Source organism: Mesocricetus auratus, unplaced genomic scaffold (genome assembly GCF_017639785.1).
Source record: "Mesocricetus auratus isolate SY011 unplaced genomic scaffold, BCM_Maur_2.0 Super-Scaffold_100037, whole genome shotgun sequence".
NCBI lineage: Eukaryota > Metazoa > Chordata > Mammalia > Rodentia > Cricetidae > Mesocricetus > Mesocricetus auratus.
This window is the reverse complement of record NW_024429215.1, coordinates 4562395-4589653: the sequence shown is the minus strand read 5'-3', so window position 1 is coordinate 4589653 and position 27259 is coordinate 4562395. Positions and strand designations below refer to the sequence as shown.

Genomic DNA, 27259 nt, shown 5'->3' with positions numbered 1-27259 from the left:
ATTCACCGCCGGACCCCCGGGAGCCGCGCGCTGCAGACCCGGGTGCGGGGGACACGGCGGGCGCCTTGGGGACCTGGAGACTCCGGAGCCGCAGTGTCCGCGCGGGGCGGGCGGCCTGGGAAAGTCAGCGTCAGCAGCAGCGCAGTGGCGGGAACCGCAGCCCGGCGGCCCTGGAACCTCCCAGGTCAGAGGAGCCGCGGGGCTGGCCCGGGAGGGAGGGACGGGGCTGTGCCCGCTGAGGATGCTCACAAGGACGCCGTCTGTCCCGGTTCTGTCTCTCGGTCCTGGTTTGCTCTCTGACCGCTTCTCTCTCTGTCTGGGGTCTCCTCTCTCCTGGCCCCGCTCCCAGACGGCCTTCTCTTCTGCTCATCCTCCTCCCCAGGCACGCGCTCACCTAGACCTGTTGCTCATGGAGTGCGCTGTTAGGTACCCAGTATCCACTGCCTTATCCTTACAGACACAGCTTTCGATATTCTGTCGTTGATATCTTACTATTGCTGGTAAGCTTCAGATTCCATATATTGTTCCCGTGAAGTTTTTTTTTTCATTTAGGATTGTCAGACTGTCCTGTCATAAAATAATTTTTAAAACGATGTAGTAGAGCACTTACATTATCTCTCGTTTGCAAACAGGATTCTCTTTGCTATTGCGACAATTCCAAAGGTCCAGGAATTTAAATTCATCCATGCTTCTCTAACTCTTGTTTTACCATTTGCTTCTTCAGTAGAGTGGCCTTTGCCCTTGAGACTAGGCATTCCCAGAGAGCTTGTAGACAATAATTACACGAGGAAGCAGTATAGATATGAGTAAACAGCAAAATGTAGTTTATAGAGCACCACACATATGGTTGTAAATGTTAAGCAAACCCTTTACTCCTCATTACTTTTTCATCTGACACAAATGCAGTCTAGGGTGAATACAGCATTCAGAAACATGTCTTCACATGTTACATGTTAGGTCCAGGCAATCCCAACATGAATGCTGTGAGAGCATCCACGCCAGACTGTTTTAAAGTTCGGAAAGTCACTAGAGATGAAAACCAAGTTATGAAGCATCTTTTGAATATTTATAATCACTCAACTGTATCAGAAAAATGTCTCTTTTTGTAGAAGAAAAGCACTCTACCTATGCGTAAGTGGCCAAACTGTTGTTTTTTGTTTTTTATTTCAGGGTTTGTTGAAATGCATTCAGTGCTGTGACTGTGAACTTCTTTTAGGAGGAGTAGAAATGCCTATACCCTGCTCTCAGGGCTTATTGCAGAGATCTGTTGTAGTCCTACAGCAGTCTAGATTGTGAGGTTGAGGACAGTTTTCTGGAAGTCTCCCTTGCTCCCCCTCAGAATTCCTGGAGCGATTTCTCTGCGTGTGTGTGAGCTGTGTGTGAATGAGTCTCACATCTCACAGAGACATTTTTCTTCACATCTTCTCTTTCCTTCCTGTCTTTCCTTTTGACAGGTGATTGCATCTTTTACTCTTGTTCCTTGAAAAGTTCGAAGTGCTTTCTGAAGAATCTTTTCCATGTACAAGCCTGACACTGCTCAGTCAGTCCTGAATGGAGGAGAGACAGGAGACAGTGGCTAATGATCCAGGTATGTTAGAGGGACTGAGGAAGGGGTGAAGGGATTCAGAAGTGACAGTAGAAGCAGGACTTGAAATTGGTTTTGCCACATTCTATTTCATCCCAAATTATTCTAGAGAATTCCACTGAGAGTAATCTCAGGATTGTCCTCTTTTGGGTGTTTGGAGCCTGTGTATGTAAGTATTAATAGTCAGAGGCTAATATAATTTTCTTTGACTTTGCATGGGAGTGCTGGTGCCCCTCTTCTGTTTGCCTCGCTGGTTGTGGTTTTATACCAATGTTAAGTGGTTTCATAATTTCAGGATGGTGATTATTTAGAACCTTTGAAGCCTCTTGGTTTGTCCTGTTCTTGGAGTTTTGGAGCATCTTGTAGTTCCTTCAGGTTCTGTTTCTATTAGGGTTAATTTCGCTACTTCCTAAAAATAATGCCAACAGGATTTTGATAATATTTGCTTAATGTCTCTGTCAAGTATTGCCCCTCCTTGATGATAGGGTTGATGACTACCCTATATGCCATCCTAGAACCTTTATCCAGGGATTGATGGAAGCGGAGACAGAAACCCACAGCTAAACACTGAGCTGAACTCCTGGAACCTAGTGACAGAGATGGAGGAGTGATGACCAAAGGGGTCAACACCATGATGAGGAAACCCACAAAGACAGCTGACTGGATAAGGGGGAGCTCTTGAATCCCAGACTGATGGCTGAGAGGCCAACAGGAGACTGGTCCAGACTCCATGAATGTAGTGCCAGGGAGGAGGCCACAGAAATCACTGGGGCCTTGGATAGTAGATCAGTGTTAACCATGGTTTATGAATGAGCTTTGGGAGCCCATTCCAAATAGAGGGATGCTCTCTCAGCCTGGACACATGGGAAAGGGGCTAGGTCCTGCACTGGATGAAATGACAGACTTTAGAGATTCCCCCCCAAGGAGGGCCTCACCCTCCCTGGGGAATGATGTGGGGATTGGATGGGGGGCCGGGAGCTAGTGGAGGGACAAGGGAGGAGGGATGGGAGAGGGAGCTGGGATTGACATGTGAAACATTCACGTTTCTAATTTAAATAAAAACATATATTGAGGGAAAAAATACAAAAAAAAAATCTCTGCCAAGTATTAACCTCTGTCTACATTGCCTTCCCTTGGATATCCCTTGTCATGTGTCTTCAACACTCCACAGCTTGCATTGCTACGATTTTTATGTATTTTGAAGTTGGCTCTGGGTTTGATCTTTTTGTCATAATTTTTTAAGTTTTTGTGGTTTCATGCAACTTTATACAGTGTAGGAAGATTTTCTCTCTATAAAAGAATGCCTTTCAGATCTTGGTACAAATTTCTTACTATCTTTCTAGAACATAAACACCCTTTTACATTTCTTCACGTGTTTGAATGAGAACTTGTCTTGAGCCAGTATTCACTTTTTTTTTTTTTTTTGATTCACCCTTCTATCTACTGATGATGTCAGGTTTCAAGATTTTTGGAGAAGACACTTTTAAACTCTGGTGTTTACTAGGTTTGAAGACTTGTTCTGTTTATAAGAAAAGACCACAGCATAGCATGCTGATTGAAGTTTGAGAAGACTGGGCATCTTCTGTTGTTGTCTGGATGATTTTCTGCAGGCCTGCTAGTCATTATTGGTTTTCTGTGCTTCCCAAGCACGTATATCTTTGTCAATGGTGGAAACTGAAGCTTACCGCATTCTGTCATTGATTGTTTCATGCATTTGGAAACTGTTTTATAAACTGCATTCATGTTGATCACATAGCTTTCTGGCAATGTGCCATTTGATCATTTGTTAATATTCTAGTAGTCTAGTTGTGAGCCTATGAATGGTGTTCATGAGTTTGACTCTGAAGGGACACACAACCAGCACTCTCTGAAGCAGTCAAGCAGCAAATTATTCAGTAGCTGATATGCAATTAGGATGGCCTGGATTTGTCCCACGTTATTTGCAGGAACAATATGAATAACCTCTGTAAGTTTCTGGCCACTTTTTACAGTAATCTTCCTTTTGGTCATAGAGAAATTCTGCATAGACAGTGAAGGGGAATTGAATAAGGGAGCTGTAGGGGATTGGCTCAGTCTTTGACAACCTGACTGAGTGCAATTTCCCAACACCATTAGAATTGGCTGTTGTTTAGAGGTAGGGGTCCCTTGTACATTAACTTCTATAAGTAACAGATGTAGATAGGAAGAAATAGAGGAACAAACATGTTTAGACATATAAGATTTTCATATCATTTGTGCATTGGCAGAAGTTGTCACCATTGAAAATCCAGCATGCCAGTTTTGGCCACTGAACTGTACTAAAGGCATGCTGTTTCAAGTAACAATTGAAAGCTTTAGTAAAATCTGAGTCCATGGAGGAAGAGAGGCAGAGTTACAAAACGAACTCCACCCAAGGGAGTTTATACCTACCCCAAGTTTGATCTGAGAGGCAAGAGAAAAACCCAGTAGATAAGCTGTGAGTCCTCTAGAATCCAGCTGAGAGACAGGAGGGACATGGTCGCAGAGGCCTAAGGAAGCTGTGTGGTTTAGCAGGCTTCCCTTTGGTGGAGGAGGCATGGAAACAAAGAGGTTTGTTCCATTAGAGGGAGGGGAAAAATTATCTTAAGAACTATAGAGTTGTCTATGTGGTTGGGCTCCAGAGAGCGTAGCAGCCTCCAGGAGCCAGAGAGGAGACACTGACTAGGCAATGAGAGATGGTTGGTTAGATCTGATAAGGCAGACTCTAAAATTTGGAACCAAATATGATGGGTGGCTGAAGCTAGCAGACACATATGATCTGTACCTGCCTCAACAGAGTCAAATCAGCAACTTGAGTCAGTTTGTTGAGACATGGCGTGGCTAGAAGATAAGTATGGCAACTGCTACCGAAGCTGGTAAGGCTGTTCCCCTATTCCAGAACTCCATCAGTACCAAAATTACGGCGCTGAAGGAAGGAGATGCATTGTTCTGATATTCTAATGACTACCCAAGGCTCCCTGTTGGTGATAGTCCTGCTTGGGCCGTGGGACATGCATGGTTGGCTGGAATGTGGTTTGGGCTTGTTGTCTTCACATATGAAGACATGAGAACAGGCATTGGTCTAGTGATCCTCTTGATGACATTATGAGAATGGTCAGAATGGTGTCTGAGGGTTTGAACAGACCCAGGTCCAGTGACCCTCCTGAGCACATCTGAAATGGACCTTGAGGTTCCCCCATCTTTTGGTACCCAGGCAGCTGCTATGGTTGGCCAAAAGCCCTTAGCAGTTTGTACTTTGGCTTGGAAGTTGCTTCCCAGCAAGGGGATGAGGATGTTGGTCCCATGAGGAGAGAGACCAAAGAGCCAGAGAGGGAAAGAAGTGACTGAGTTGGGGCCAATAAGAGGGATGCTTGTTAGCATAATCAAAAATAGTGGGGGAATCATCTGGTTTGGGCTTCATAGCTAGGAGGAGTTGTCTTTCTCTGTTTGGTTTATGCCATGCCGGTCCTTTTTTTTTTTTTTAAGTTTTATTTCAAGACAGGTTTTCTCTGTATAATCGCTAGCCATCCTGAAACACATTCCGTAGACCATGCTGGCCTCAAACTCTCAGAGATTCACCTTCCTCTGCTCTTGAGTATTGGGATTAAAGACAGCTTTTAATCATATGGGAATGAAGTCACATGGCAAAACCCGTCCTTCCAAGCCTTGCAGAGATGGCTGCCAGCCACGTGGCTGTCTCCATCCCAATAGGGTGATAGCAGATAAGATGCAGCAAGCCACGTTTTCTTTAAGATTACATAGGCATAGATTTTTGCTTGTCAACCCTGGTGTTATGAGTTAACCCACTTGTTACGCATTTTTACAGGTTTTTAATCATACACTATATGCTTACAAGTTTTGAGATAATGTCTTTGCCTTACCAAACATTTTAGAGTATTCGATAAGTAGCAGTAGTCCCCACTGGGAATGGTGTGCCTTAATTTTGTTTTGGTCTCCTTTCCTTGGCTCTCCTGATATGGGATGGATATACTGGAGGAAACCTTTACACAAGCATGTTTGCTTTTAGAGGAGGGGCAGCCACAACTGAACCCCAAAGCCATCTTTTAATTGAAGTTTGACAGCATTAGGCAACAGGCTAATGCCACTCATACCTAAAACACACCTGAATATCTATAAAAAGGAATCCAGTAAGCTGAGCAAAAAGACTTACAGATAGGGAAATTTTGAGCCCTGGCTATAGACAGAAGATGCTGCAGGAAAGACCAGAGAGACTACCCGCTAGGGAAGAGTGTGTGTGTGGGGGGGGGGTGCACATTGCAGCTGGCCTGATCCTTTGCTTTTCCCCCTCCTCTTAGGTCTGGCTTCTGGCTCCCAATTTGTGTCACACTCATAGGCCCATTAACAATAACTGGAAAGGCAGAGCATTTACATCCTGTGGGATGGAGGGAACAGGGAATGAGACAAAAACAATCAGGGCTTATAACAGAAAAAACGGAAATAGTGAAAGGGGATTCTCTTTCCATTTCCCTGATTGCTCACATGATTTGTAATGGTCTCGGATAATGTTAGATTCTAGGTTGCTATTAGATGGCCATCTGGATTGATTGTCTAAGGACTATTGAGGTCAAAGTTGGTAGCAAAAGCAAGTAAATTTGGGGACTTCAAGTCATGCATCAGGTGGAAAGGCTGGAGATTTTTAAGACATCCCAATGGGGAATAAGAGGGTATGGGAGACACTTCCAATGGATGAGAGTCTTCTGAGGAAAAAATGTCTCTGTAGTCTGTTGTCTCAGGTATCCCTAAGACTCGGGGAGGACCAGAAGAAAACCCAAGCCATTCACTGTGTCCTTACTGCATTCAGCAGGGGTCACAGGCCTTGTCTGGCTAAGCCAAAGGAGAGACCTGGCACCTGGTACCAAGGCTTTCATCAGAGCCAGAAGACAAGTAGTGGAGAAGGTGAGGTTGAAAACTGAGCTTTAGGAAAGGAGTCTTATCCACAAAAACGGCTGAAAAAAAAATGGAGTCACAAAAGCCACAAGGGGCCTAGAAAGAGCTAGGGATTATGAACAGCTCCAAAGGGGAGATGGGAGAGAAGGCCAGGAAGTGGAGCAGTAGCTCATTTGGGCCCAAAGAAACTGCAGGATTGCAGCTCCAAGGGTGAGAGGATTAGGGGAAGGGGGCCAGCCATAGCTTTAAAGACTGAGGGCACCTTTTTCAAGAATACGAAAAGGGTGCTTGATAAACAATGAACATGTCATTGGACTCAAGCGTTTACACCAGCCAAAGGGGAAACATACTGACTTGATGGATGGGTTGCTAAGCAATCTGTGAGGCAGAAGGTGAGGGTGAGTCTGTCACAGGTGAACCTGGGGTGGAGGATAGGGGTCTGCAGGTGCCAGGAGATCCTATCCCAATCAGAGCATCGACGTGTTACAGCTGTGAGGTGAAAGGCTTCCCAAGTGGCATTGTGACAGCTTCAAGGGGAAAGATTTCCAGAATTGGAAGTGTTATAGCTTTGATGTGGAAGGATTCCCTAGTGCAAGCGTTAAAGCCTCTGAAGGGTAAGGTTTTCTTGCTGTTGGGTACCAAGGAATAATAGAGTCACACCACACAGCAAACCTCACACAAGAGTTTTATTTGGGGGGAGGACCCAAGATGGTGTCTGCTTCTGCTGGTGTTTGGTAGAGGAGTAGAGAGCTGAGCAGAAGACAGGTCTATGTAGTGTTTTGGGGGACAGAGCTTTCCATGTGGACATTTCTAGGATTAGAATTGGTGGGTTTTTAAGACCAGATCTTTGGTTTTTTATTTTGTGGGAAGTTCTTGACTGCCTATATCTGGAGAGGCTGTTTCTGGACTTTAGGGAAGTTAGTGTTCTGGGGGTAGAGATCCCTGGTTGCAGATCCTCAGGGGTCGGGTCTGGCCACTTGCAAGCATCAAGGGCTTTGCAAAAAGTGCTTTGTGTGATATTATATTCTTGTGTTTGTCCTTTTAGGAGGTGCTGGTCTATTATTGTAGAGGAAAACAAAAACGAGGCTGTACACACAGATAAGCACTGGAGAAGTCAGGAAAGTTTAACACATAGCTTACCTCTTCAATGGAATGACGTGCACAGCTGCTCTTTCTGGAATCTTACAACCTGGTGATTCTTTGCTGTCTGATGAGATAGGCTCTGCCTCACCTCCCAGAATTTGCTTTTCCTTATCCAAGACGTTTTCCCCTAAGTCTTGAGCATTGCTTTTAGACCATAAGACCCACTCTTATAAGCGAGCTCACGTGTGCTTTACAACCTAAATGACTTCCATGTTACCTTAGGGCCAGGTCAACCCTAACACCACAGGCAGTAGGTTTACCTCAGTCAAACTAACCAGATTCTAGATCTTGGGTACTATCTGTGAGTCAATATTACCCATTCTTCTCTTTTTTTTTTTTATTACTTTAATTTTAAATAGCTTGCTTCACATGTCAATCCCAGTTCCCTCTTCCTCCCACCCTCCCGCACTCCCCACCATCCCCTGGAGTCTCCCACCCTATCCCCACTTCCTTCCACATATGGGATATCCAGAGTCTGTCATTTCACTCAGGGCAGGGTCCAGGCACTCCACTAAGAGTCCAGGCTGAGAGAGCATCCCTCTTTGTGTTATGGACACACGAAGTCCGTTTGTATGCCAGGGATAAACACTGATCCACTACCCAGGGCCCCATAGGTTGCCCAGGCCTCCTCACTGACTGTCACACTCAGGGGGTCTGGCTCAGTCCCATGCTGGCCTCCCAGCTGTCGGTCTGGGGTCCAAGAGCTCCCCCTTGTTCATATCAGCTGGTCTCTGCTGGCTTTGCCAGCCCATTCTTTGCCAATTTGCTCATCGCTCCTCTCTCTCTGTCACTGGGTTCCATGGGGTCAGTTCAGTGTTTATTTGTGGGTGTTTGCCTCTGCTTCCATCAGTCACTGGATGAAGGTTCTAGGATGGCAGATAGTGTAGACGTCAAGTTCATTATCAGGAATAGGCATTCGAGGTGGTCTCTCCACTATTGCTTAGCTTGCCAGTTGGTGTCATCCCTTTAGATCACTAGAGATTACTCTGGTGCCAGATCTGTCTTCTAACCTATGACTCCCTCTTTTATGGTATTTCTCATCCTGTTCTCTCCCTATTCTACCCCCTACTCAACCTTCCCATTCTTGTGAAAGACGCCAGATGTACTTTGTAAGGATTCTCAATGTAAACATGTCCTCACTTACGTGCTTGGGGCTTAGTTAATTTTTATATGAATAGTTTTTTTTTTTCGAAGTTGTGCTGTTCTTAACTAAGAATAGAGCAAAATGATCTGGGCCAGACTCTAGAATTCCCTGTCTGTCCCAGTTACAATACAGTGGAGCTGAGCTGAGTTTTATGCTCGTCTCTTTGTGGATCTTTTTTTTTTTCCCTGCTTGCTGTAAAGCCTGCAGGGGAATCACCACATTTCATTATTGCTCCATAACAAATTCAGAAACACAGTGGTGTATAACACTGTCATCAGTCATTCAGTTCCATTTTGACCATTGTGTTTTGATTGAGCTGCGGTTAGAAGGGTTGGGATTCAAGGTATGCTAATAGAAGACGGACCCTCAGTGTTTTAAGTATTCTGATAGGGCATAAGATCTGGGGTTCATTTGTAGAGTCTTTTATTTCCTTAGCACAGTACTGTGATTGAAATCCAAGAGGTTTCAAAAGAATGTCTTTCTCAGGTGCAGTTTCACTGATAATCCAGAACTGTTATTTTGGATACAGAACCTAGATACCTGCAGGGTGGACAGAAATGAGACAGTATGAAATACAACAGGTATTTTGGAGGTACTATGGTACGGGTGTTGAGGGGCTCAAGTGACAGTGGAAATGGAATGGGGGTACGGGGTGTTGAGATGAGTCAACAGTTAATTCTTTAGTGATCCTTTAGAAGGACATGGGTTCTAATATAATAGCTCGTGATTCTTTAGAAGGACATGGGTTCATTTCCCGGTATCGCGTGGAGGCTGACAACCATGTGCAACTTCAGTTCTAGAGACCTGATGACTTTTCTTACCTCAGTTCACACCAGGAGTGAATACAGATCACTTCCATTCATGCTGCCAAACACTGATGCCCTCTATGTAAAACACAAAATCTAACAAAAATAAAGCAATGGGAGTGTAAATGAGACGTAAGAATGAGTTTTTGCCACATTCTGTTTCCCTAAAAATGATTGTAGAGCGGTGGTTCTCAACCTTTCTAATGCTGAAACATGTAGATTCCCTTCCAGTGGCTTGTATAGGAGCTTACCTGCATGTGGGCAGAATCACATGGATATGGATACAGTGATTTTTCAGTTTCTAAGACCATCAGGGATATGTGTTTTCTAATGGTGCTGGCATAATTGGATGGTGGCATGTAGAAGACTGCAGATAGATCCATGTCTATTGCCATGCACAAAACTTAAATCCAAATGGATCAAAGACCTCAACATAAATCCAGCCACAATGAACTTGTTAGAAGAGAAATTGAGAGGTATCCTTGAATGAATTGGTACAGGAGACCACTTCCTGAACATAACTCCAGTAGAACAGACACTAAGATTGACAATTAATAAATGGGACCTCCTGAAACTGAGAAGCTTCTGTAAGACAAAGGACATAGTCAACAAGACAAAAAGGCAACCCACTGATTAGGAAAAGATATTCACTAACCCTACATCTGACAGCTGATCTCCAAAATTTACAAAGAACTCAAAAAGCAAGTCTCCAAAACACCAAAGGATCCAATTAAAAAGTGGGCTAAGAACTAAATAGAGAATTCTCAATAGAGGTGTCTAAAATGGCTAAGAGACACTTAAGAAAGTTCTCAACATCCCTAGCCATCTGGGAAATACAAATGAAAACAACTCTGAGATACCATCTTACTCCTGTCAGAATGGCTAAAATCAAAAACACCAATGACAGTTTATGCTGGAGAGAATGTGGAGAAAGGGGAACACTCCTCTACTGCTGGTGGGAATGCCGACTTGTACAGCCACTTTGGAAATCAGTATGGAGATTCCTCAGGAAAATGGGAGTCAATCTACCACAAGACCCAGAAATTCCACTCTTAGGCATATACCCAAAAGATGCACATTCATACTGTGTTTATAGCAGCATTATATGTAATAACTGAACAAGGGGGAGCTCTTGGACACCAGATTGATGGGTATGTGGAAAGCATGGGACTGATCCAAACCCCCTGAATGTTGGTGTCAGTGGGGAGGTCTACGTAATCTATGGGGCTTTGGGTAGTATTTATCTCTGGCATAGAAATGGACTTTGGGTGTCCATCCCACAATGAGGGATGGTCTTTCAGCCTGGACTTTTGGAGGAAGACCTAGGCCCTGCCTTGGACGAAATGACAGACTCTGGAGATCCCCATGGAGGGTCTTATCCTCCCTGGGGATCGGAGTGGAGATTGGGTGCGGAACTGGGGAGGAAGGGAGGGAGAGGGAGCTGGGATTGACATGTGAAGCAAGCTTGTTTCTAACTTAAATTTTAAAAAAAAGGAAGAAAAAAAAGAAATACGTGTTTTCTTATTGTCTTAGGTGACTCCTATGAAAGGGTCTTTCCATCACCTCTTCCCCTCCACTCATGGTTATTTTATTGATTTTAATTGATTTTGTAATCTTGTTTTGCTCTTCTGAAGTTTTTTTGAACTCTGCATTATCAAAATTTAATATCAACTTAACATTTCTCTGCAGCCAAATACCAATGCACATAAAATTAAAACATATAAATCTTAAGAAAAAGAAACAATAAACAATGTAGAGTTGTTACATATGGATACAGGATAACAGGACAGGAAAGAACATGGAGTTGTCACTGCTAGTATGTAAGCATGAAGCCTGGATATGTGATGTGAAATGGCCAAACTGAAGAAATAAATATCAGGTCAGTGATATGTATCGGTTTTTATTGTTGTGGGAATTTCATGTAAATACCATGTCTTTGTTTACATTTACCCTATCTTCTTCAGCTCCAGTTAGGCACTCCCATGATGTTCACAATTTTCAAAACTCCTGAGTCTACTTCTTGATAGTTTTCTGCACACTAGCCACATCTCTGAAGAAAACTGACTCTGCCTCTTCTACGGCTAGGAGTTGCCTATAATGAAGGATGTGGTGCAATGATCCCTTATACCCATGCTGGTGTTTGAGCTGTATTAATCTTGTACCGGGGTTTGGCATGCAGGTACATTTTCTGTGGAACTACTGTTGGCATGACATTCATGTGACAGATGTGGAAACCAGAACAACTGTGCCTGTGCTCTAATTTTATTGCCATGGTGACATGAACAAAGAGTTCAGATCAGAGCAGCATGAATTCTTGCTGTGGCCTGGGAGTCATTCAACAAGGCAGTGGTGGGAACCACAATAGGCATCCAGGCAGCTGAGGAACAGAGAAGCTCCAGGGTTGGGAAACAATCAGGGACAGAACGAAGGGTGTGGTTAGTTCTCTGCTGTCGCTTATGAAAGCAGAGTCTGAAATTCTGCTGTGGATATGGTAACCCTGTTGGAAAACTTTAAATCATGTGAAATGCGGCTTATGTCCTAATGTTTGCCTTTGTGTTATGATATTCAGGATATTTACAGAAGACCTAGCAAAGTATTTGTATTTCCTGTTGCCTGCAAACATGGTTGTTTTGGCCTTAGTGGCAATTATAAAGTGATGGGGGGTGTTCTTCTGTATGTATGTTGCTCTTATTGGTTGATGAATAAAACACTGGTTGGCCAGTAGCTAGGTAGGAAGTATAGGTGAGTCAGAGGAGAGAAGGCAGGAGAGGGCAGCAAGAGAGATGCCATGCTGCCCAAGGAGCAACATGCTGGATTACAGGTAAGCCATGTCCTTGTGGCAATCCGTAGTTTAATAGAAATCGGTTAATAATTAAGAGACAGGAAGCCGGTAAGAAGCCTGAGGTATTGGCCAAACAGTTAATAATTAATAGAAGCCTCAGTGTATTTATTTGGGCCTGAATGAGTGGTGGGACCAGGCGGGAGACAACCACAGCCTACAATAAAGCTCCTTGAATTCAAATTCATCCATATTCATCCATTCTTTCTAAATCCCCTCTTACCATTTGTTGGTTCAGTAGAATAACCCTTTGTGATGGCAACTTGGCATCCCAGAGAGCTTTTTAAATATTAATGTTATAAGGGGCCGCTACAAATTTTATTCAGTCAGCAAGTATAATTTTGCAAGCATTAAAAGTTATGGTTATTTCCTGTCATCTACTCCTCCTGGGTGAGTTTGCTTCTTTTTGTTCTAGAGCTTACAGTTGTTACCCCAAGTCATGGCGATCCCTTGGTTTTCATTCCACAGGACCAGTCTCTTTGTGCATTCCTGCCAATCTCAGATGGGGCAATGGTTGTGGTGTGCCAAATTAAGGCCCAGGATGTGTGACTGGGTGCTAGTTTTTCTGCTTGCTCTGGACCATCATGATCATGCCCTCAGGTCAGGCTCAGAGCCAGATCACTTAGGCTGATGCCACTGGGGCCAGCTCTCCCAACCTGTGGCGAAAGGTAGATCCATTCTTTCCTGAGTGCTTGGGTCAGCTCTCCTATGGTGACTTGGCAGCACCTCTCCTGCTGCATTGTCTAGCAAGGGCCAGGGAACAGCTATCCCAGGGCCAGTGAGGGAAAGGCGTGCTCAGCATGGCCCTCGGATTTCAACAGGCATGTTTCCTATGCCCTATGATAACACAAGGCAAGAATATCAACGCAGACCATGACTGTTGTTGGGCTATCAGCCCAGACATGACCCATGGCAGCACCTTGGGCAAGGCCCCTTGCGACTGCGCAAGCCACTCAGATTGGTAAGATCTCTGTGGCAGCAATGCCTTGAATACCAACATGGTACCAGGTGGTGTCCCAGGCCACTGACATCAGCATTGCCTTTTGGCCTGACTGTGTTTGAACCATGGATCCAGGTATGTTTCCAAGCAGCAATCCAGGCCTAGGTGTCACCATGGCACCTGGTAGCAGCACAGGCCACCCTTGTTTGGTAAGGCTTCAGTGACATTGTGGCACTCAGACACCAACATGCCCCAGGTGAAAGCCCTGACACCAGGTATTTTTATGGCTGTCAGTAGTATCAGAAGTCACTGAAATCAACCAAGACACTGGCTGCAGTAGGATCACAAACCCAGACAGGGCCCTTTGCTGCAGCTCAGGCTCAAATGTCACCATGCTCTGAGTGGCAGCACAGGCCATCCAGACTAACATGGCCCTGGCAGAAGGGTGGCCCTCAGAGGCCAATATGGACTCAGGTATTTGACCTGACTTCAGTCATCCGCATAGTCTTCAGTGGTTATGGAAGCCATGAACATAAACACTTGGCTACTGCAGGACCATGAATCTAGACATGGTCCCTGGGAGCGGCCCAGGCCAGGATGTCGTCATGTCCTCCAGTGGCAACACAGGTCACTCTGATCAACATAGCCCCTGTGGCATCATGGCCCTTGAATAACAAAATTGCCACAGGTGATGGTTCACATTCTGGGCATTGCTTTGGCCTTAGTGGCAACATGGGTCATGGAAGTCACCACACACCCTGGCTGTCACAGACCTACATATAATCATAGGCAGTGGCCCAGTGGTCCAAGACAATTCTTTACTCCTAGTAAATAGCTATGTTTAAAAAGTGTCTTCTCTCCAGGTGGTGCCTGCCTTTAATCACAGCACTCAGGAGGCAGAGGCACAATGATTTCTGTGATTTCAAGGCCAGCATGGTCTACAGAGAGAAGCCCTGCCTCAAAAAAAAAAATGGTCAACAACAACAACAACAAAGAAATCCCCAGGGGCATGTATGAATTCATTTTCAGGTACTGAAGAATAATGGGTAAGTATTGACTCCAAGACTACACAGAGAAACCCTGTATTGAAAAACTGAACAGCCAAGTGACTTCTCCCCTTACAGCAACAGTAGGCAGTAAATAGAAGAATATATAAGAGACATGTGAACACTGAATCACTGCTGGCATGTTCTCATTCAAACATATGAAGACATATCAAGGAATGTTTGTAAGATTCTAAATAACAAAATCCTACAGGCATTTTTCATATATATGGAGAAAGTCTTCCTAAAATTTATAAAATTGGGCAAAACCATGAATAGGTCAAAAATTTTGAGAGAGTGATCAAACCCAGAGTTACTTTTAAATATATTAAAATTATAGCAAGGGATAACTTGTAGAGTTGACATTAAGAGGGAATACTTTGTTTATCAATGGGAAGATGATATAGGTGGATTTTAATACTCTGTAAAGATATTAAGCCAATCTTATTAAAATTATGCAGGCATTGTCTAAGGAAATGGAGAAATTAACTTTAAATTTAGGGAATAAAATGCTCCAAAGTTCCAAGTGCAAGAAAAGCCAAGAGGCATCAGTTGTTACACCTAACCATTGTATTAGAATTATGATGAAAACATTTAATATTTTCAAGATGCAATCAGTGATGTAACTTGGAGAGGGACAGCATCACTACATGCAAAGGCAATTAAAAATGTGTTTGCCTCTGAGTATTAATTCTTATAGTGTTATAATACCTACAGTAGGAATATTCTGATATTTCTCAGTCAAATTCTCTAGAAACGTTCTCAATGAAATACAATCTTACAAAACCAATTTCATGCGCTGTTTCTACTATCACTGGAACCCACCTCCACCCTTCCTCAATCCCTCTAGCACACCTGGTCTCTTTGCTGCTGTCTCCTCTCTCCTCACCGTCCACGGCTCTTTCTTCTGCTTCACAGGTGAGCAGGACTCCCCGAGCAATGTGAGACCGGCACATGGGAAAGAAATTCTTCAGAAAGAACCTGGAACTTTTCTTTCTTTTTTCTCAATATATGTTTTTATTTAAATTAGAAACGTGAATGTTTCACATGGCAGTCCTAGCTCCCTCTCCCACCCCTCCTCCCTTGTCCCTCCACCAGTCTCCCTGCCCCTCCCCCCAGTCCCCACATCATTCCCCAGAGAGGGTGAGACCCTCCTTGGGGGATCTCTAAAGTCTGTCATTTCATACTGGGCAGGCTGAGAGAGCTTCCCTCTATTTGGAATGGGCTCCCAAAGCTCATTCATAAACCATGATACACACTGATCTACTACCCAAGGCCCCAGTGATTTCTGTGGCCTCCTCACTGAGACTATATCCATGGAGTCTGGATCAGTCCCCTGTTGGCCTCTCAGCCATCAGTCTGGGATCCAAGAGTTCCTCCTTATCCAGTCAGCTGTCTTTGCGGGTTTCCTCATCATGGTCTTGACCCCTTTACTCATCACTCCTCCATCTCTGTCACTAGAAGAACCTGGAAATTTTTATGGACAAAAAATAAAAGATGCGTAACGGCCACCAAAATTATAAACGGGAAGGAGAAACTATCACAAAAATGTCTCTTTCCCTCACAGGATTTTACTTTACTCTGCGCGATGTGAGACTCATTCCCACACAGCTCACAAACACAAAGAAATGTTTTCCCAGAAATCTGAAGGAGCAGCAAGGGAGCCTGCTGATCATACACAGAAGCCAGACTACTGCAATCCCGTAACAGGAAATATCAGTAAAAAGGCCTTAAAGCAGGGTATTGGCATTCTACTTCTCCAAGAAAAACAGTTACAGTACTGAAATACAACAAGCCTTGGAATTAAAAAAAAAAATTGGCCATGTGTGCATGGGCAAAATGCTTTTCGTGAGCCAAGGGGACATTTTTCTGATGTAGGTGAGTGATCATAATTATTCAAAGATGCTTTCTAATTTTATTTTGATCTATAGTGGGTTTTCTAAGTATAAACCTAGTGTGCCCTGATAACTTCTCACAATATGCAGCTTGCCTGAACCTAAGCTGTAGCATCAGAAGACAGAATATGCAGACACATTTCTGAATGCTGGGCTTCAATTTTAGACTGTATTCTTCTCAGATGGAAAATTAATGGGCAGTATAAGCTTTGTTTAGTGAATATTGTTGTTTTCAGGCATAACTGGAGGATTTAATAAAGTATATTTCATGATTCAATAAAATCTGCACTGGTTCCTCATGTGATTACTATCTGTAAAGCTCTCGGGATGCCTCATCTCCAGGGCCAAAGGTCACTTTCTCGAATAAGTGTGTAGTAAAACAGGGGAGTTAGAAAACACGGGTGAATTTCAATTCCACATTTCATATTACCTGGTTAATTTCTGTGCTCCTGGAATCTCTTTTGGTGCGTTTGCTTATTCCTAAATTAGTATTTAATTTTGCTTTCCTCTAGCCCTTTCAGCATTTCAGGTTTTCCAGGAAGGCCCTTGATCGAGTTCGTGTTGTCTTTTATTTAGATTGAGAATTTGGATCTCATATCACTCATGTACTCTTGATAATCATTTTCCCAGCAGACAATGTTCAAAGGACTTTTTTCCTGGGTTGGTCTGTACTACGTAACCTGTCTGCTTTGTTTTCTTCTGGAATCTCTGTTCTGTTCAATTTTCTGCATGTAGGTCTATGCTGTCTTTCTCCTTGTACTTCTGTATTATGATATATGATCAGTTCCTCTGATACCCCCAAAATACCCTTTCTTGGAGATCATTTTGATATTTGTGATTTTCCTGTGTTCATGAAACTGTTTCCATATCTATCTCTGTTGAAAACACCAGTATTTCCCATATAGGAGTATATGAGTTCTTCTGATTGCTGTGTAAATAACCATGTGCAGTATTGTGTTGTATCAGCTTGATAAACGCTATAGTTACTGAAGAGGAGAGAGCCTCATTTGAGAAAATGTTTCCATAAGAACTGTCTATAGTGTATTTTCTTAAGGAGTGATTGGTGGGCAGAGCCCAGTCTACTGTGGGTTGTTTATTTCTGGGCTTCTAGTCCTGGATTCTGTGAGAAAGCAGGCTGACAGACTATGTTGACTCCTCATGGGACTGGGGGTGAGCTAGGGTGGAGGTAAGAAGGGTGGGAGGGAGAACTATTGTTGCAAAGTAAAACAAAATAAAAAATGGGAAGCAATAAAGCAGACTGAATAAGCCATGGGGAACAAGCCAGTAACCCACACCTTTTCTGGCTTCTGCGGCAGCTCCTGCCTCCTAGTTCCTGCTCCATTTGAGCTGTCCCAACTACTGTCGATGATAAACAGGGATGTGGAAGTGTGAATCAAATAAACTCTTTCCTTTCCCCTGTGCCTCTTGGTCATGGTCTTCCATGACAGATGTGAAACCCTCTGCGAGATAAACCTTATACACCATTTTGTTGATCTGTCAATGTGCAGGAAAGTTCATTTCTTTTGTGTACTATTGTTTTTCTTTTTCTGAATTCCTTAAATATTTCTTTATAGAAGCAAATTCATCATTATTTGCCATTATTCTTAGCTCTTTTAGAAGCATCTTTAATGTCTTTAATTTCTAAATTAATTTGCAATTTGTCATTATTAATCAACAGGAAAGTTAGTGATGTTGTGTGTTTTGTTCTTTTAATTACATGTAAAGCACTTATCAAATCTAAGATTTTCCCATGGTGAGTGTAGCAAGTTTTATGTCTGAAGACATCATCATTAAGAGGGAATTGGGTGACTTTCCCACCTGTTTATCCTTAATTGTTTTTTATTGATCAAATTTCCTATTTCTCTCTTATAGCTCTTGTTTCAGTAATAGTAGATACTTAATGCATCTTCCCCCTCCTGACAGTTTTCTTGCTAAATGCTATTCATTTTTCCTCTGCCCTGTACTCTTGGCGCTGGTATACCACATTTGCTACTTACTGTGTTCTTCTGTGTTTCATTTCTTCCTGTTACCTTTAGGAGTTTTTTCATAAAATTGGTTAGTTTGTGTTTTGGCATTTCTATTCTAATAGAATTTTCATATCATGGGGCTTATATTGGTTATGTGACTTTTTATATATTCTGGTTGGTAATACTGATGCTAATTTGTTTCATTTTTGCTAGAAATGGTAGTTTGTAATCCCAGCACTCAGGAGGCAGAGGCAAGTGGATCTCTGTGAGTTCGAAACCAGCCTGGTCTACCGAGCAAGTTCCAGGACAGGCTCCAAAACAATACAGAGAAACCCTGTCTCAAAGAAAAGAAAAGAAAAAGAACGAAAGAAAGAAATGGTAGTTTGATGTTTTGTTTGTTGGACAATTTGTTACTCCCCAGCTTTCCTGTGCTCATTGATTCCTTATATAAAATGCATTATCTTCTGTGTTTGCATGGATAATTTCTTCTGATTTTTCTACCTGCACTTTGCCTCTAATGATGGTTCACAATGCTGCTTGATTGGGTGATCCATGCTATTTTATAAACTTCTTTTTTTTTTTTTTTTTTCGAGACAGGGTTTCTCTGTGTCTGGAACTTGCTCTGTAGACCAGATAGACCAGGTTGGCCTCAAGCTCACAGAGAGCCACCTGCCTCTGCCTCCTGAGTGCTGGGATTAAAGGCGTGCTCCACTAGCGCCCAGCTTTTATAAACTTCTTTATGTGTCCTTCCTTCTCCATGAATTTTAAGAGCCCGTGTTTCTGAATACAATGATAAGATTTATAATAATTTCTTTTCCCCATTCTAAATGTGTTCTTTGATTGTCTCCTATCTATAGGGATGTTGATACGTTTTCTGGTGTCATTTTGGTTTAAAGTCTTTTTATGTGGTTTGGCATTATCCTTAACAGAGTTGTATTAATTTTAGCTTTGTATTTTCAACATCTTGATGCAAAGTTTCAACAAGAATACCAGTCTTTGTTTCTGAGAAAGAAACTCAGAGAAGAGCAACAAGAACAATGAATGCTCCTGTGATAAATGCTCCCCAGGTCAGTGTCATGTCCTCATTTCTTTGAAACTTTTTTTTTAAGCCATTCAAGACTTTAGTTCACTACCTCTGGGGATGTTATCTAAAGTCTTTATTTTCTATGACTTATCTTTGTTTTTTTCTCTGATAAACAAGAGTAAATCTTTACATCATTCATCTACATACCACAGCCTTTGACCATTACATTTTCACTCAATTTTAAAATGTGAGGACACAAACTTTCATGGAATTAATACCTGCCATCCTGATAGAGAATTTCTTATAAATGGTGCTCACAGAAATATGTTGATGGCCCTTTTCCATACAGAAAAGACTTCTGTCCTTTTATAATCCTGAAGAAGGAAGGTTTTCTGTGCTTCATGACTGCATTTCTGGAATAGTCAGATATCCAGAAACAGGCTTATGAATGGTTACATAAAAATACACTGGCCTTTTCACTGACATCACTGAGCCACGTATGCAAAAGTACCATTAGAAGATACTATCTTGAATCCATATAATAAATATTACAGCATCCTCGGGAGTGCATAATTGAAAAAATAATGTATCTTTCTCTTGCCATAAAAAAACTGATTTGTCTCTGATGATCCTGGTTTTTCTTTTTGACATTGTCTCAGGAACTATCCTGTACAATTCTCAGTGGTAAATTCTCAATAGATAGATGACTATTTTTCTCTTTCACTTTATTTCTCTGTCTCTGCTTTGTAATTCCATCATGTGGAATATGTAACTAAGAATTTTCTAGACAGTATTGACTTGGTGCTGTGCAGGAGGAATCAATTTTCAAGCATCAACAGATGTCCCTCTTAATTCATTTACTGTGTTTTTATTTTTTGGAAGAAGGTTCCTTCTAACCAGTGTTTTCCCTTTCCCTGAAACTATGCTTTTTTTTTTTTTTTTGGAGGTAGAAATTCTTAAGAGTAGTGGTGAGGGTTCTATTTCTTCCTTTCCTTTCCTGTGTATCTATATGAGTGTTCATATGCATATTTTAACCTACACTGCACGGCACATTATGCCCCTGGATGCCTGAGGGTGGCACCAAACCCTTGGCGCTGAAGTCAGGCATTGTAGAAAGAGTTAAATCAGCTTATCTGCAGGAACAGCAAGCGCCTTTACCCTCTGAGTCATTTTCCCAGACCACAGGTTTACATTTCTAGTGCACATTTGTGACACACAGCATATAACCTTGCAGCTTCTTGTTTTCAACAGTAAAGGAAGAATTATAAGTGACATGTATCTATGCAACTAAAATACTGCTAGATGAATGAGCTCTAATTCTGAGGAAAGGAATACAGTTGAAATTAGAAGATTCACATTTTCAACTGACCCAAAATCATGAGCAACAGTGTGTTCAAAATTAATGAAAAGTTAGTATAACCATCACTCAATTTAATACATTATTTCATTCACAGAAAATGTCTCTGCTTCACTTGAATGCATTGGCACATGTGCCATTTATTTACAGATATATTCTCATTCTGAAGTAAACTACAATATGGAATTTATTAAATTGTTATAATATGTATTTTTGTGTCCTCTTTTTAAAAAAATAATATTAATGCTCTCCAATTCTTACTTCTCAATGTATGTCATGGTTGTGAAGATAGTTTCCTAAAATAATTTCACAAAGTATATGATTGTGTGTGCTGTTAGGAATGTTGGATGTATGCACTGATTGTACAGTGCTTATTCTATAAAGAAAAACTCTGATTTTAGTTCATCCATGAATCTGCACTCTGTATTCTACCTATTTGTTCTAGAAAGGCTACAGTACTGTACCTGGAAATCAGATTCTGAATTGAGCATTTTAGAATAGAGTAATGTGAGACCCAGCTGTAGACAGGATTGATCTAGTATCCAGTATTTGAGCATGGTCAACAGTTACAGAACTAGGAAAAATAGTTTTACTCATCCTAACTTGACCAGCTGAGATGTGATACTGGGGTCCTGTTTGAGATGACACACAAAGATACATTCCAGCTTCTACTGTTTAAATGTTTATCTTGTAGACTAAAATTTTACTGATTTTTGAAGCTGTTATGTCATCCTGTTTTCACAGAGATAAAAAAATACAGTAAATATTATGATATTTTAGAAAGTATCTTTAATTAATTGTATGACTGTTAGTATATTTGCCTGCATGTACCTATGTACTTTAGAGCCTTGTACCTATAGAGGTCAGGCAAGTGCACTGGTTCTTATAGAAGTGGGTTTAAACTCTGTTGTATAGTGCCTTGAGTGTGGTGGGAACCACACTACCTTTTAAAGAATTTTAAAAGACTTTACAGAATGCAAACTGGCGATGAAATTTTCAAATGTAGTGATGGCAGCACATCCTTTATCTGCTGCTCATGTCTTAGAAAAACCAGAAACCCCCTAGAATAATGTAATAACTCTTTCTATACATTGTCTACATTAGAGCAACAATGCTTATCGTCTGACACATCTCTAGAGAGTTTCTCAAGCTCCTTTGTCCTTGATAAATTGCTATGCCTCATCTGTATTACAAAACTCTCTGTGATTCACTAGAAATCTTTTCTCTAGGAAAGCATATTGTGCAGCAGCACAAGGTAACTAAAACATGGTAAACAGGTAATTTTCCATTACAGAGTCTGTTATCGTTCAGGGATGTGGCTGTGCACCTCTCACAGGAGGAATGGGAATGTCTAGACTGTTCTCAGAGGGATTTATACATGGATGTGATGCTGGAGAATTACAACAATCTACTTTTTGTGGGTAAGAATGTTCTTGTACAATCCCTGATTCATCCTTTGTATTTCCCCTTTTGTGTATATATAAACTCTTTGAACTTTCTAGAGACTCCCATCATAATGGAAATTCTACTTATTAACATAACTTTTTCATGATGCTCCCTTTACATTTTTTGGTGCTCTCTAGAAGAGCAACCAATGCTATATTATGTATAATCTCTCCAGCCCCTATTATATAATTTTTGGTGAAAACCTCCAAATTCAAAAAAAGCTGTATATTCAGTGCAAAAATAACTGTATTATAGTATACATAATTGGAATATTTTGATTTCACTATTAAAGTACTCAATTATTTCTGATTTTGAAAAATTCAGATGGTTGTAAGTAGAGAAATAGCTGTTGGTGTAACAAATAATAAAAAATTGAGAGACATATTGGGATTCAAGCTGAAGATGAGAAAAGCAAAGCAGTCAAGCCAGTAGTTCTTACCTCTACCAACTCTGAAACAGAGCTCCTTGATGTGGCTGGAGACTAATTGCCACCTGGCTGAATTCTGAAGATCCTGCTCTTGTCTTATACACCTCTCTAGTGCTGGGATTAAAGGGCTAGGCTCTTTTTTCTCTTTTAGACTGATTCACTCTTTTGTAGCCCTGGGTGGCCTTGAACTCACAGAGATCCATCTGCCTCTGTCTCCTGAGACCTGGGATTAATGGTGTATGCCACCACTGCCTAGCCTCTATGGCTATGGTTAGTTATGCATCCTGATGTCCAGGCAAGCTTTACTTAATCATGAACAATATATCACCACATGTTGGTTTTTAAGAATGTGGTTCGTTTATTTAATTTTTGAGCTATGATCTCAATGTGGAAAATTCCTTACCACCTCCTCATGCCTTCAAACACCATGGAGAATTCAAAAGGAACTAACTGCCATGGCATGATTTTAATTCTCGGACTTTGGATACTGAAGGAAAAGGGTGTGTTGAATTCCATATCACCCTGTGTTATATACTGAGCTCCTAGCTTGGCAATGCTTTACAGTGTCACGCTGTCTCAGAATCATGAACAAGAATAGTAAGAGGAGCATTCTTCCTATGATCCGTCAAAGAATTCCTTTGTCAAAGTTCTTTAATGCTTGTTCTCCCACTTGTCCTCCCTTCTGCAAGATACAGTGTTTAGATAAGAACGAGAAGAGAATTTTTGTTTCCTGTGCTTCGATATATATCAGAGTGGAGGTTCTTAGGAGCTTGCATTTAATGATTGTGAATCAGAAAAGGCCTTTGGTGAAAATTTAACACCAGGGAATTTCTTGTTTACATGTCTTAGAAAGCATCAGTTATTGAATCTTTTACTCATTCATTAATCCCTGTTATCCCTAACTGTATTAATTTTCCAGAGAACCACTGCATATGTGGTAAATATGAGACAGTCTTGGATCAAGGTACAAAGCACATTGTCCATGATCATGTGAATATCCAAAGGAAGCTTTCTCAATATAACGAACTTGGAAAAGTTATTCATGAACCTTCTGAAAGCACACCGTGTTACAGAAATGACATTGCAGAAAACTGTAAGGAGAACTGGTTTTTTAGACACAGAGAAACTTCTGTTGAATTATTAAACAGAAACAGACATAAAAGTGGGAACACTGGAGAAGAACCTTACAAATATGAAGAGTGTGTAAACTCTTTAGATTTGTGTTCCAGTTTTAGTCAAAATCAAAGAATCCACTCAGGAAAAGAAGAACACAAGGATACAGACTATGATAAACCTTTTGATCCTAAACACACACTCACAATGAAAGGAGCCAATACTGCCAAGAAGCCACAGCAATGCAAGAAATGTGGAAAATGGTTCAAGATGTACTCAAGCCTCAGCAGACATCAGAGAGTTCATACTATAAAGAAATCCTATAAATGTACAAAATGTAATAAATCCTTTCTGTATATTTCCCAACTCAAAGTTCATTACAAGATCCATTCTGGAGAAAAACCTTACAAATGTACAGAATGTGGTAAGTGCTTTTTTCATGCATCACACTTGGAAAGACATTACAGCTTCCACACTGGAGAGAATACTTACAAATATAGTGATTGTGGCAAATCCTTTATCTGCTGTACAGGTCTTGCAAAACATCAGAAAACTCATGGATGGGAGACACTTCCTGAATATAAGCAAGGTACTGGGACATTCTATACATGGTCAAACCTTGAATACCATGGTAGAACCTACACAGGAGAAAAACTTTATATATGTAATGAATGTGGCAAATCTCTTTACACGTTTTCAGGTCTTAAAAGACATCAGAGAATCCACATAGGGGACAAACCATACAAATGTAATGAATGTGAGAAATCGTTTACCCAGAAAGTAAGTCTTAGAACTCATCAGAGAATACATACAGGAGAGAAACCTTACAAGTGTAGTGAATGTGACAGATCATTTACCAGGAAATTCTATCTTAGAACTCATCAGAGAATACATACAGGAGAGAAGCCTTACAAGTGTAGTGAGTGTGACAAATCATTTACTCAGAAAAGCAATCTTAGAAGTCATCAGAGAATACACACAGGAGAGAAACCTTACAAATGTTGTGAATGTGAGAATCTCTTTACCTGTGGCTCTCATCTTAGAAGACATCAGAGAATACATACAGGAGAGAAACTTTACAAATGTAGTGAATGTGAGAAGTCCTTTATCCATGGTGCAGATCTTAGAAGACATCAGAAAGTTCATACAGGAGTTAAACCTTACAAGTGTAGTGAATGTGACAAATCCTTTACCCAGAAGGGCAGTCTTAGAACTCATCAGAGAATTCATACAGGGGAAAAACCTTACAATTGCAGTGAATGTGACAAATCCTTTATCAGGAAATTCTATCTTAGTACTCATCAGAGAATACATACAGGAGAGAAGCCTTACCAGTGTAGCGAATGTGACAAATCCTTTTCCCAGAAATTTAATCTTAGAGCTCATCAGAAAATTCATTCAGGAGAAAAGCCTTTCAAATGTAGTCAATGTGAGAAAACTTTTATTCAGAAAGCCAACCTTAGAACACATCAAAGAATTCATATGAGAGAAACTTTATGAATGTAATATCTTTACCTGCCTCTCAAGCCTAAGAAAATTAATGCCTGGGAAGAAAAGTTTCCATAGGAAATAATGTGTCATGTGATTTGCCCAAGCTCTGTCTTTAGATACACTTGAAACTTCACACTGGAGATACATTATTAACATGAGGAAATTGTGAAAACCTTTAAAATGTTTAATCTTGGAAACCAAGAGGTTATGTTGAGGGAAATTTTAAATATGTGGCAATGCGGGAAATTTTTCATTAAACTTCTACTTGTTCAACCTCAAATACTTCATACTGAAGACAACATGGAGAAGACTGAAAAATGTGCTCTTGAGTAACAGTTCCCTACAGACTGAAGTGATCCACTCTGAAGGGAAGCTGATTAAGGTCAGAAATACTTCACTCAAAATAACTTCAAGAAATTCTTGAAACGGACGAGATTCAGTGTGCTTCACTCAAAGAAACTCAGACAAATCATACCCCCTAGAAGAAGATTTGGCAAATTGAGTCACCAAACCTGGATACTCTTTAGCCTGTAGATATGCCCATGTTTGCTCTGGTATCCAATATTCATTAAGTGTGCCCCATGCTGATTGAATATTGCTCTGGTAAAGTACACCTTCCCCGTATTTCTGTAAGGAAGGCAAATAAAGCTGGTCGGCTCAACAAGTTATAATTGGTTCTGTTTTCAGTTCCCATTTGGGGTGAACAGATGCAAATATATGATTCATCTCTCCAAGAAAAGTGTAACATGTGCTGAATCCATTAATTTTTCCTCTAAATTTGTAAACAGAAAATTCATATTAGAGCAGCTGTTCTCAACATGAGGGTTACAACGCCTTTGGGTGTCAAACTATCCTTCACAGGGGTTGCTAAGAACATAAGAAAATGCATTTCTGGTTTCTTAGTCACTGAGACACTTCCTTTAGTCATCTTCAGGCAGGGTGGCCCACATGCAAATATGCCCACATATGAGCACCTGGAAGTATGATCAAACAGTGTTGTGCATACCTCTCCCTCTGTCAGTCAACTTTAGATCATATGAAATGGGATTTAGAATCCTTGTAATTTATCATATGGTTGCCTGTACATTTACAGAAGATGTGGGAGAGGATTTGCATTATCTCTTTTACACACATAGTGTTTTTCCTGTTGTAGTGGCAATTTCAAAGACATTGGAATTTAAATATATAAATGATTTCTAACTTCCTCTACTGTAGCACTTAACTATTCAAGCAAGTGTTTCTAAGAGGAACCAGTGCAGATTTTATTGAATTAGAAAATATAATGTCCCCAAGTCGCACAATAGTGGTTGAAAGTGTTACCATTTCCTAAGCAAGTCTATACTCCACATTAGTTTTCCAGTTCATGTGTGTGCACACTAGGGTGTAAATACTGCATTCAGAAATGTGTTCATATGGTAAGTTCTTAATGTTACCCCTTACAGGGCAGTAAAGTACGGTCCATATGCTACTAGAGTATATCAGGTTACACTATGTTTACAGTGACAAAATGCAGTAGAGATTACCACAAAATGGAAAAGCATCTTTTATATAACTCTGATATGGTATCAGAGAAACCAGTTCTAATTGCCTTTTGTCTCCATGGCTCAACAAAAGCACTAGTCTCATGGATAAGTGGCTGACTTGCTTTGGTGGTACTTGGTTGGGCTTTGTTTTGTTAAATATTTCAGTCTGTTGCCCCGTCTTGTCTCAGAACTCACCTTGTAGACTGAGGTTAGGATCTACTTGCCTCTCCCCAGTTACTATTAGGATTAAAACACCATACCAACACAACTTGCTCAAACACTCTTTGATTTACGGGACTTGATGGCATTTTGTTTTAAGGCCATGCACTTCTTTCAGGAGGTAGGGCAATGTCTAGACCCTGATCAGTGTGCTTTCTACAGAGATTGGTTGTTGAATTTTTAGTCGTGTCGTTCTTTGCAGTGTAATTATCTTACTTACAGTCTCTATTGCTCCCTGGGTTTTCAATGAAAACTACTCTGTATGTTTGTGAGCTCAGTCTAAATGAGTCTCATGTCTCACAGAGTAAAGATAGAACCTGAGAGGAGAAAGGAACATCACAGGGTGCTTTGTGTCTTCTTCATGTTGGTCGTTTTGGCAGGTATAAGACTCT

General features: G+C 41.2%; 2 protein-coding genes and 1 long non-coding RNA gene across 6 annotated transcripts in view; 1 reads left to right on the top strand and 2 right to left on the bottom strand.

Annotated features, from left to right (window-relative positions):
• On the top strand, positions 1-25789 carry LOC106022620 (zinc finger protein 260). Of its 4 annotated transcripts, XM_040734101.1 has the most exons (7): positions 1-184; positions 1455-1588; positions 15973-16283; positions 19214-19334; positions 21943-22069; positions 23441-24058; positions 24167-25789. In XM_040734101.1, exons 4-7 carry the CDS (start codon positions 19305-19307, stop codon positions 25132-25134), a joined length of 1743 nt encoding a protein of 580 aa, XP_040590035.1. In that variant the 5' UTR covers positions 1-184; positions 1455-1588; positions 15973-16283; positions 19214-19304; the 3' UTR covers positions 25135-25789. The 4 variants fall into 4 exon arrangements, with proteins under 4 accessions (XP_040590035.1, XP_040590032.1, XP_040590033.1 ...); XM_040734098.1 differs by lacking the exons at positions 1-184; positions 1455-1588 and adding an exon at positions 14267-14408 and having other exon boundaries at positions 23441-25789; XM_040734099.1 differs by lacking the exons at positions 1-184; positions 1455-1588 and having other exon boundaries at positions 15760-16283; positions 23441-25789.
• Positions 9184-15508, bottom strand: LOC121135387. The gene is made up of 2 exons (XR_005872524.1): positions 15261-15508; positions 9184-9679 (listed from the first exon to the last, which is right to left on the bottom strand). It is a non-coding gene; the product is annotated as an uncharacterized LOC121135387 (long non-coding RNA).
• LOC110339482 (zinc finger protein 2 homolog) overlaps positions 15833-27259 on the bottom strand; it is a 35952-nt gene continuing 24525 nt past the window's right edge. The window contains 1 exon segment of the mRNA XM_040733827.1: positions 15833-15872. Coding sequence (XP_040589761.1) covers positions 15843-15872 — 30 coding nt within the window. The 3' untranslated portion in view covers positions 15833-15842.

What these genes read in the sequence shown, in the direction of transcription:
- LOC106022620 (XM_040734098.1), top strand. Translation starts at nt 19,305, where the DNA reads ATGAATGCTCCTGTGATAAATGCTCCCCAG. An exon ending in CTGTGATAAATGCTCCCCAG is followed by an intron (nt 19,335 to 21,942) that starts GTCAGTGTCATG and finishes TTTCCATTACAG; the next exon opens with AGTCTGTTATCGTTCAGGGA. An exon ending in CAACAATCTACTTTTTGTGG is followed by an intron (nt 22,070 to 23,440) that starts GTAAGAATGTTC and finishes TTAATTTTCCAG; the next exon opens with AGAACCACTGCATATGTGGT.